Source organism: Cryptotermes secundus, unplaced genomic scaffold (genome assembly GCF_002891405.2).
Source record: "Cryptotermes secundus unplaced genomic scaffold, Csec_1.0 scaffold779, whole genome shotgun sequence".
Lineage (NCBI taxonomy): Eukaryota > Metazoa > Arthropoda > Insecta > Blattodea > Kalotermitidae > Cryptotermes > Cryptotermes secundus.
Window position 1 is genome coordinate 665,805 of NW_019737096.1, and position 11,330 is coordinate 677,134.

Consider the following 11,330-nt stretch of genomic DNA (forward strand, 5'->3'; position numbering starts at 1 on the left):
ATTTATTATTCCTCGACTTGTGAACGTGCTCGCTTGCCGCCTGGTACAAATTAAAGGCGTCTGACAGGTACTAACAGAGTTCATTTAAGCCTTTGACGGTCATTACATTGAGGAAGACCGTCCATATCAAACAAGTTTCGATGCAAACATTTTCCTGTTGATAAACTTCCACTGGGAAGCACGACAGACGCCGGGATGAAACAGTAGCAGGGGTTAAAATCAACACACAAATTTTAAACAGAGTGACCGGGTCTGAAACTAAGCGGACAGACGACAATGCCTGAACATGTGATAATTACGATACCAGAATCTGCTGAGGCAAAGTATGATTTCATATTTTCGGTACGTAACAGAATAAGGAATTCTGTACTTAAATTTGCGGTTATTTTCACATTCAAGTGTTGTATTATAACGCGGGAGAAATTCCATTCGGTTGTCTCATGTCCGGCTCGGCGAGATACGCTACCGTACGTGATGAGATAACGGTAAATTTGTACCTATGCTTAACTACTTAAGCACTACGCCATGAAGACATATGGGGGAGTGGATGTATAGATCCACATTTTCTTGACCTCGGCACTAGTTGGTGAGTGGTCGGCTTCACTCTCCAGCCGCTTTACCCCCGGTACACATTGTATATGAGGTTAGGTGGACCCCAGAGCCGGTCTGGACCATTGGTGAAGTGAAAATTCTTGACCCTACCGGGACTCGAACTCCAAGCCCTCGATCGTCCAGCCCGGAGCCAGTCGCTGTACCTACTACGTTATCCCGACTTAGTCACGAAAGTGTGATAAAGATGCGATTTTGTCTAAATCAATGTTGGTACTAATACGAGTATATTCATTCTCGTAATGAGAAGTACCTCACTGAGCTTACGTTATTAAACTCGATGTGACAATTCCGGGGATACGGCATAAATAAATAAATTATAAACAAACCATTTTAAATTGTAAAACTAAATAAATGCATGCATTAATTCGTTGTTCCCATGCGACATGAGGTACATATTTTCATGGTGAACAGTACAGTACTACCACTTCCGTATCACTGGTCCCCAAACGACAGCCGGACAGTAACAGCCTAAAATGTAGCCGGATATAAGCCCTAGTACACAAATCGTAAACAAGAGCCCGAGTAAATATTCAAAGACTTGTAACGTATGTTCAGATACAGCGGCAAATCAGGTGACGTACAACAGGAATTCTTGCTCTTTATTTCACGACGTTGCCCGTATCCAGACTATATTGGCGATTGACAGGATGACGACAGAAATGATCTGGAAAGCGGCATGGTCTAATGGAGGCAATATACCAAAATTTCCTGAAGGGACTGAAGAAAACCATGAAGCCCGTCGGGACAGCCGGTGTCCTGACTGAGATTAGAACCGAGCGCTGTAACTACATCGATCAGATCGGTAGAGGAATATCAAGCAGTGCTCAAATTCAAAAAGGAATTCCAAGACGAATTAAGGTAAATTCATCCCAGGAACTTCGCCAAGAATGTGACTACGAGTATAACAGGCGTGGAGGCCATTTATTATTATTATATTATTTAATGTCCTGTGCTATGTATTTGTTAGTTACTATGTTCTTGTTACCACTCCTCATCTTCGTTTGTCTGTTTACTTTCTGTACTAATGTGTTGTTACCACTCCTTATCTTCGTTCGTTTGTTTACTTTCTGTATTAATGTGTTGTTTCATCCAGTGCTTGCCTGTAATTTGTCTTTGACACTGTGTTGTGTTTGTCTATAATGTAATTACTTGTATTTACACTGTGCTGTGTCTGCAATTCGCCTTGTAGCTGTTGACTAGGCATATAAATAATAAAGAATTGAATTACTGAATTACTGTCATTAATATTATTACTGTTATACTATCGTGGCAAGGACTGGGCCGGATTCTGTTCCAAGGCAGAGCTGTTCCATCCGTCTCTTCCTACGTCGTCCTAAGTCACGTCTTCCCGCAGAGTTGTAATAATATGCTTGCCGTGGTAAAGCGTTTAGGGGTCACCCTGTCTCCAAGCTCCTCCAGATTCTTCGGTGCTAATTTCTTGTACAACATTTTATGTTTCAAAATCGTCTCGAACACCCCCACTCTTAATTGTGCCCAGCCACCTGCTCTCGCTAGTTTCTCACTCGGCTGATTTTCGACCCAGGAGATGGTGGTGATTCTTTCCTCGGAAACGTCGGCTCATATACGTACTACACGGCGCTATATCCCAGAAGATGGCTGTCCCTGCTCCACGCACAGAGCCTGCGGATGGCGTCACCTGAAATTTAATTTGTTATGTCTCTTCTGATTCGGCCGCAGTTTCCGAATATGAGATAAACAAGCAAACGAAGAACCCTCGGCGTTACAGTTCGTTACACGAGTAATTACGGCTTCAAATGCTTAATTTGAAATTAATTATGTTTCTACACGCGATAACCGCCGGTAGCTTACAACAGAGTAACTGTAGCATTACAGCTTCTGAATCCGTCCTGTTTTAGGCATTGACGTGCCTTTTCATTGTAACAAATATATTTATAACGTTAAGTGCCAGGTCCGAAGTGAATTCCATGGTGTCTGGTGATCAATACAGCAACAGATCTCGCAGGCGGTACCAGATCAGTGTGGAGCATCAATGGAATGAAAGAAAGAGGAAAATCTACGTAAATCTGCGAAAACATACCGAAATGCCAATCTGTCCACTTTACATCATGGAATACTGTCACGTGATTGAGTGTTACTATAGATGGGTCTCGGGTTTATGACCGGATCTATTGGACTCTTTGATACAACGCGCAACTACACTTTACAGTACACTGTTACACACACATATTAGTGTCCACACTCACGTCTTCACTGCCGTTGCTTGGTACCGGCTTCCAACGGCGGGCGTTCCCCTTCCTCTGGGTTCACGAACTGTTCCCATGCCTTAGCTACCCATCTTCTAACAACAACAGCTCACGAGGACTGAGCCGCGGCTCTCCTCACTCGCCTACAAACCTACTCACTCCACTGCACTAACTCTCAGGCTGGCGGCCATCTCACATCACCCTCCTACTCCTCTAACTACCGCCTCAAGACTCTTAAATGGCAGCTGCCCGTCGTTATAAGCCTCGGCATGGACCGCTCTGAGAAGACCGCTTCCAAAAGTTCTTCTATTGCTGTATCAAGTAGATATATCATAGACCGCGTAGAGACCACCGCTTCCAACGGCTCTTTTATTGTTGCGTGTCTGTTGCGGTCATTACCCAGCAGCAGCCGTTGTTTACAAAACCATAACTTAGCAACGGCTACTGAATATAGCTGCTTATTTCGCGATCGTTGCCTAGCAACGGGTCTAAATACCGCAATACCCTTGGATTGGAACTGGGTCTCAGCACAACAAACACTACAAGATACATTTGTGAATCGTGTAAATTATGGTATGTACGTATACATAATTTGATAGATTCGAACCAATATTAAATTCGCTTAGAAATCTTTCAGGTGCACTTCTGATGTGGACTCTGGGCAAGGAACGTATGAGAACTCACCACAATATTACCGTACGTGAACTGCAAGCAAATGCGAAGCTAAACTTGAGTCACTTAACAGTTTTACTCACAAGTATTCAGAAAAAAAAGTTCATAAACGTGTCACTGCTACAGGGGCGTTGTTATAATAAAATCTTGAAGCAATCTCTTCTTTTAGTTGATGCTATATGCGTCATAATAACGATGCTTCGTGAAAGCAACAATGATACAGCCACTAGCATCTGACAGTCACGTCGGCGCTACACGAATACCATTCTCTGTAACTAACTCCCTGAACCAAATTTCTGTGCGCTTCGTGGCACAATCGGGGATGCCATGGTCAAGAAAAATTTAATTAATGCGAACATGTCTCTCTTCGTAGGAACTTTTCCCTCAAGATTTTCTTCGATTGCTCTCAACCCGCCGGATCATCTCACGGATTCATCTGCTATGAGTTCTTTATGGGAAATTAGCCCATACCAGAAACCACAGAGCGGTTGGAGGGGGGGAGTGAGAGAGGATAGGGAGAGAGAGAGAAATAGTGGCGATAAGAAAAATCCATGGCTCGAAATTCTAAGATGATGAAATAACAAAGTAATTGTCTTTTCTGAGTACTACTGTCGAAACCCATTGCCTGCCAGCCGGTCTCCTAGTCCAACCCATTTTCAAGACATTAATTCCGAGAGCCTCTACGTGTTTTAGGAAGCCTGTGTTGAAAGGGTTTCATTCCGGGCTCAATCAACAGAACACAGCAATGCCCAAACCAATATTCAGCACAGCTGCGTGCCCATATTGTAACTGTACCTGACGTCATCGCATATGCAACGTCACGGCAACAGTAGTTTCATAGTATGTAGCAATGAGGTCTTCGTCATCCAGTTATATTCTCGATAAGCACTCAAACCCACATGCTGTTATCAATGGGCGCAATAACGGCACAAATCACCCAACATATTCAAAGACGAGATTTTGCGGTACCGCCCACGAAAGCTGACAGGACTCGACTAATACGACTCATTTCCTGATGTTGTCATTCTTTTTCCCTTAACTCTTCTATAAAGACAGGCTTTATAAGATTTTCAACTCTTTATTTCTGTTGTTTGTCGATACCGCTTCTGTGGTCTAGCGGTCAGAGTTCCTGGCTACAGATCCAAAGGTCCGGGTTCGATTCCCGGCGCTACCAGGTTTTCTCAGAAGTATTGGGTCTGGAACGGGGTCCACTCAGCCTCGTGAGGATAATTGAGGAGCTACACGTATTTCAAGGAAATGGCGGCTCCGGTCTAGAAAACCGAGATTAATGGTGGTGGGGATCCGCTGCGCTGACTACGTGACACTCTCTAGCCGCTAAAGTTGGCACTGACTTCGGCGACAAGCGGCGGTCGCTCGGTCGGTATAGTTCGCTTGCGTACTACAGGCAACGGAGTTCAGTTTGTCGGCTGAGTCAACTGCAGTGGTTATACAGAAACTGTGCAATGCCCATGAGTGTCGAGGAAGAGGGCGCGAACGGGAACAGCCGTGGCCTTTTTTAAAACATTATACCAGCTGTAGGAATTATGAGAAACCCATCATGTAGCCACGTAAAAGCATGGAGGCAAAGCAAGACGAGTTCTGTACTTTGGGCTAACCATTTTAATCCGGGCATTTGAGGCCCGGTTCTCACGGGACGGAAGGCACTGGTGGTGCAGAGGAATAACCGAACCTCTCCACCGTCATCACCGTATCACGGATCATCCCCGTTACTGTACGGATACGCAAGCCTCACTACTAGTGTCTTTCACTGTGCTGGTGATCCGGAAAGTAGGTTGCAGGCAGAGAACTAGCGGTTACACTGTTATTGACCATCGAGTTTGCTCCTTCCAACGACGACCTCAAACAGTGTTCCATGTTTATATAGTTAACTGCATGGATTCTGATGGCACGGCGCCTGGGAACCTCCAATAACAAGATGCCTCTGCAAAAATTTAAGGGAAATTGGCCCAATTATTATGAAGTTAACGTGGGCGAGATTTGTTTAAAATGCATAGACACTGAAAGCTGCTTCTGCTTGTGCTTTGGGAAACCTATCCGATGAACAAAGTGGGTGAGACCCACATGCATGCCTATTACTAATCGTACATACGGAAAACAATACGATGCACTACGCCTACCCTTAGATCTCAAGCAATTGACCATGGTTCACCTGATGGCAAACAACAAGAAACTCGTCCACTATTAAAATATATCAATATGTAACAATCTTCTACCAAGTTATTTAATTCGCTAGAGATCTATTCTTACACGTTGTTAGGTAAAGTTGTCCCTGTGCTTAACTAATTAGGCACTGAGTCATGAAGGCGTATGGGGGAGTGCATGTATAGATCCACATTTTCTTGACCTCGGCACTAGCCGGAGGTGAGTGGTCAGCTTCGCGCCCCGGCCACTGAAGAGCACCCGGTACCCATTAGATAGGACGATGTGTGGCCCTAGAGCCGGTCTGGACGATGTTGAGAAAATTCTTGACCCTACCGGGACTCGAACTCCGACCCCTTGGTCGTCCAGCCAGTAGCCAGTCGCTATACCGACCGCGCTATCCCTTAATTATCGAAATAACAAAGGAGAGTTGCTTTCAGTGTCGTGACCAAGACGAACATAATTTGCAAACATAATTCTTCGTACATTTAATACAATTATTTATTCTTTGTAGGAGCTCGCAACGTCCAAGGAAGATTTTCCATTGCAGACAATTCACGTTGGCGAACACTCTTGTGAATACCGGACGTCATGCCTATCTCTCAAGTCACTGCAGCCTGAATACACAAAACTTATTGCACCCGTCCTACTGGAGCTCTGTAGTCAAGGGCTAGGTAAGCATTTAACACGCAGGCTCAAAGTACTACACGATTCTGTAACGAACATATCGATAAGACATGAGATATGTTTGTATAATCCTGGTTTGAATTACGTACAAGCATCAGACTTACGAGTAGCGGATGCACTTTGCTTCATAACTCAACTGACGGCCGGACTTAGCATGCATACGGCAACACAAGAGATGAAATTACGACGGAAACAATATATTGGCGCTAACAGTGGAGGTGAGAAGCGGAAACAGGCCGCCTACATGATATCCGGAGGCCAAACTGGGCAAGGGATGAGTAATTTATCTACCACGATTTAATGAGCATCACGATGCGCTTATGTTCCCATAATGTCGACACACACACACATCCAACTACTTCGGACATGAGCAAGAAAGAAAGAGAAAGTGTTATCAGCATTTTACGTGTATGTCCGTCCGTTCACGAGTAATCATCTTTGTGTCTATACGACCATGTCCATCTGTGCGTCAAAATAAAGAACTAACTAAGAACTGTCGATTTTGATTTAAATGTTGTTATTCTGAACGATGGGGAGCCGGGATAGCGTAGTAAGTATGGCGACTGGCTACGGGGCTGGACGACCGAGGTGTCGGAGTTCGAGTCCCGGTAGGGTCAACAATTTTCTCTTCTCAACTTCGTCCAGACCGGCTCTGGGGTCCACCCAACCGCCTATCCAATGGGTACCGGGGGATCTTTCCCCGGGGGTAAAGTAGCAGGGGCGTGAAGCTGACCACTCACCTCCAGCTAGTGCCAAGGTCAAGAAAATGTGGATCTATACATCCACACCCCCATACGCCTTCATGGCGTAGTGTTTAATTAGCTAAGCAAAACTTTACCTTTTACGTTCTTCTGAAACGTTAGCATAAAATAAAGCTTGAACACTAATGGCCAATTGCGACCGTCAATTTACTAAATGCGATTTACTTGCTTACATACTCTTTGGCCGTATATTCCTCTGAGAACCTTGGCCCCTTTTGCCACTGACGCTTATTCTTATCCATTATTTACTTGCTGCCTCCATCTGTTCACTTCCAGCTCTCATGAATCATTCTCTGCATTGTTCAGCTATCTCGGTCTGGGACTATTCACTTACCTTGTACCTTACAACTTCCAAAAATGCTCTGTCACACCGGTTTGACTCATTCTAATCATATGCCCTAACGGCTCCAACTCTGTCCGTTTAATATCCTTTAACAGATCAGGAGTTTTATTCAATTGCCTCAATTCGTGGCTGATTCCTATTCTCCGGACCCCTTGTCTGTTAACGGCCCATACACCTTCCTCAGTAATTTCTTCTTCCGCGTATTTAACTAACATTTGATCGCATTTCTAGATTAAACTTGCAAGATTCAGTACACCAAATGGAAAACTATTTCGTCCGAAATGTCACATCGCCCTTACTCAATTCCTTGAAGCATGCATGTTAACAATTATGCTTTCAAATACGCCTAAGTCTTACAGGCGGTATCTTCGCATTTAAACGTCCAATATAAATTGCATATACTTCTCGTATGTCCCACGTGCGCTGTGTACTTTACCACTCTCATCATTCTTTCTTCAATGACCCTAAAAATATTAAATCAGTCCTATAGCGCCCACTTACACATATAAATCAAAGCAGCTCGCATTACAAAAAGGCCTGATTAAATCTGGGTCCCACCTCGGCTTTTAATATATCGACTTCCTTTCCCCACAAATGGTACTTCATTTTCCTATTCCACTCCAAGACACATCTCAGAAAAAGAAGAAGAAAAATTCTGCTCAATAACACTCTAATGATTGTATTTACGCGCCCTGAAACCGCTTTTACAGTTCAATTACCGCATCCGCCTGAACTATTCTCTGTTTTGAAAACATCCTGTGGAAAACACAAGCGTAGGGCTGACAGCACAGACTGGAAAAATAACGAAAACACAAAACATCCCTTGAGACTTGTTCTTTGTTTAAAACACCGTATCAACTGCGCAAAATCGATAGTATCGAACGCAACTGTGCGATTTGTAGGTCGATGATTCTAGAAAAACAATGGGAAACAAGCAGTTGCGTGTAAAACAGCCACCTGGAAGAACTGACGGAACTCACGAGAACCTCCAGCAAGCAGAGAATCGAACCGGATTCTTCCGACACATACGTCAGACGTACAGTGTTGTGAAGGATGACTTCAAATTCAACAGCAGGAGTATTCGTGACCTATTTTAAGGTCACAGTATCTCGACAAGTCATTACAATGGCCTTCTATCTTATCGGCGAACAGTAATTTCGTATAGCTATCGGAGAAAGGGCAAGCTTGAAGGTAAGAAATCCTGAATTACCTACAAAAAAAAACTCCGTGGCTTGAGTGCGCAAGCAAACTATACCGACCGAGTGACCGCCGCTTGTCGGCGAAGTTAGTGCCAACTTCGGGGGATGAACGAACGAATGAATGAATGAATGAATGAGTGTATAAGAGGTGGGCCTTCTCGGCCCTTGCACTGCGACCTACAGTGATCTATTGAAGAGGGTGTCACGTGGTTAGCGCAACGAATCCCCACAGCCGCTAATCTCGGTTTTCTAGACCGGAGCCGCTATTTCCTTGAAATAGCTCTTCAATTATCCTCACGAGTCTGAGTGGACCCCGTTCCAGACCCACTACTTTCTCAGAAAATGTGGTAGCGCAGGGAATCGACCCCGGGACCACTGGACCTGTAGCCAAGGACTCTGACTACTAGACCACAGAGGCGGTCTCTGAATTGCCTATAGACCAGCTAATTCAAAATAGTCATATTAAACGTTAAACTGGTCTAGAGAAATAAGAAACGAATGGGAAACTGGTTTCGAACAGGCAACGGAAGCAACAGACCTTGACAATGAAGACTGAAAAACGGAATTACTCGTACATGCAGACAGCGTGCCAACTGTTAGAGAAATAGCATACGGCTGAGTGGCCATCTGGATTTAAGAGAACATGTAGTGCACAGGCGACAGGTAGCTCTGAAACCTTGGTAACAGATTATCAAATTACTCATAATATTACATACACACAGAATATACAGATTTAATAATTCTTGTCCATCTGCGGTCTGTACTTTGCTGTGCTCTCGAACAATAAATTTTGATTAAATCTTGTCTCGTACCAAGGAATCAGACATATAAATACAAACCGATTCTGCATGACCTTGGTTTTCTTTAAGACGAGCCTACAGAACAAATTAATTCTGCTCAGGTTTTCATATGGACATCAATCCATCAACACGCGGAATATTGATGCGCATAATTTTCTACACAATACATATCCTGTTACTCTAATGACCGTCACATCATTCCACTTCATTCACCGGTTATCCTGACCGAAGTTTTTCTTTCTTCCTTCCTTCCTTTCTTTTTTCCACTCATCTCCTCCAAAGAAACGGTTCTAAGATTGTGGGGGGACTTAATGGCTGCTCTTTTAGTGTCAATGTTACTTGATGGCAAATTTCCAGAAACAAATACACAGACAGCAGTGATATATTTGTTTGTTTCAAATTTCTTTCGCACTCTGTGTCATTTCCGTAGTCGAGGTATGTAGTTACTTTCGGATGAGGAATTATTTGTGTAAGCAAAGGGACAGGCTACATACTTCTTAGGTTACCTATATGTCCACGCAAGGGAACAATTCTACGGAGCGGTGGGGAATATATGGCCTTAGATTAGGATCGAGCAGTCTCACTTTTGAAGGAAAGTAAACAAAAAAAAACTCCGTGGTTTGTAGTCTGCAAGCGAACTATACTGGCCGAGCGACCGCCGCTTGTCGGCGAAGTTAGTGCCAACTTCTGAGGATAGAAGGTGTCACGTGGTCAGCGCAACGGATCCCCACGGCCATTAATATCGGTTTTCTAGACCGGAGCCGATATTTCCTTGAAATAGCTCAATTATCCTTACGAGGCTGAGTGGTCACCTTTCCTGACCCACTACTTCTCAGAAAATCTGGTACCGTCGGGAATCGAACCCGGGACCTCTGGATCTGTAGCCAGGAACTCTGACTACTAGACCAAAGAGTTTGGGAAATATCGCTAGAGATTAATGTATGTACGGATCACAGTTTTCTCCCTCCAAGTTCTTACCTTTTCACAACTCTACAATGCTTCGGCGGTGCAGAAAAAATGTAACTGACACAATGTCGTTAAATAGCCTTTAACTAAAAATGAAACCAATACGTGCCGAAAAATAATCATATTAAATCATCTCAGAGAGACTGATGGAGAGAATGAGAGACCAGCTGAGTGACGGTCACTAATACAGTATGAAACGACCTATTCAAATGCTACATGTCACTATAACAATACAGAGTACTGAGGTGGGATCAGACCAGTGAAAACGTCGTAAACTAAATGCTGACGTGATCACTCACGGGAAAATGCTAAAGAGAAAGAAAGGCCTGAGGGAATGGCGCTCCATTCATCTTCTGGGCTAGGCATAAAGTACTGCTATACACTAGCTCCGTCTGGCTGGCAAGTCCACTCATTACTAGTCGGGCCAAATTAAAACATAATGGACAGACGAAAGAAACACTGCATTCACTGAACCTCAGATATCAATAGATTTGTTTCTGTAAGACCTATGGACCAGAAGACGAAACGCAAGTGGGAGGGGGTTACTGACCTCATGTCAGTTGTCAGTTGACCTTTTTTCGTCACCTGGTGGTCAGATATTAACAAGGCCAGTGTTCGCAGTCTTAAAAACCTACAGCAATCACATTTCGAAATTGGAATCATATCAGGGCAGAGAATAAGCAAGTTGGCTCAAGTGATAGCTCTTTTTGCTTGAGTTAGGGACGCGAAATAACTTGAAAAATTTTCGCGTTTTTCCTTAGTCTTTCCTGGTAAAAGAAGGGATAGTACCTTAAATTATGCTATGACCGCTCCCTTCAACATCCTCTTCAATTCATTATAATATTATAAATCGATGCTACAAGCGAGTTAATGATAGCGTCGTTACATAACTAGGCGGCCGCGCC

At 43.9% G+C, this 11,330-nt stretch overlaps 2 protein-coding genes across 3 annotated transcripts in view; one reads left to right on the top strand and one right to left on the bottom strand.

Moving 5' to 3' along the window:
- Positions 1–6,842, top strand: part of LOC117282766 — a 28,203-nt gene extending 21,361 nt beyond the window's left edge. For both annotated transcript variants that reach the window (XR_004513620.1, XM_033753706.1), the window contains exon 2: positions 6,184–6,842. Coding sequence is in view for 1 of the 2 variants with exons in the window: in XM_033753706.1 (XP_033609597.1) it covers positions 6,184–6,657 (474 nt within the window). In the remaining variant the exon portion in view is untranslated. The remainder of the gene's footprint in view (positions 1–6,183) is intronic.
- The window catches only part of LOC111870184 (probetacellulin-like), a 190,502-nt gene that overhangs the window by 95,520 nt on the left and 83,652 nt on the right, over positions 1–11,330 (bottom strand). The gene's annotated exons all lie outside the window — the stretch shown is intronic.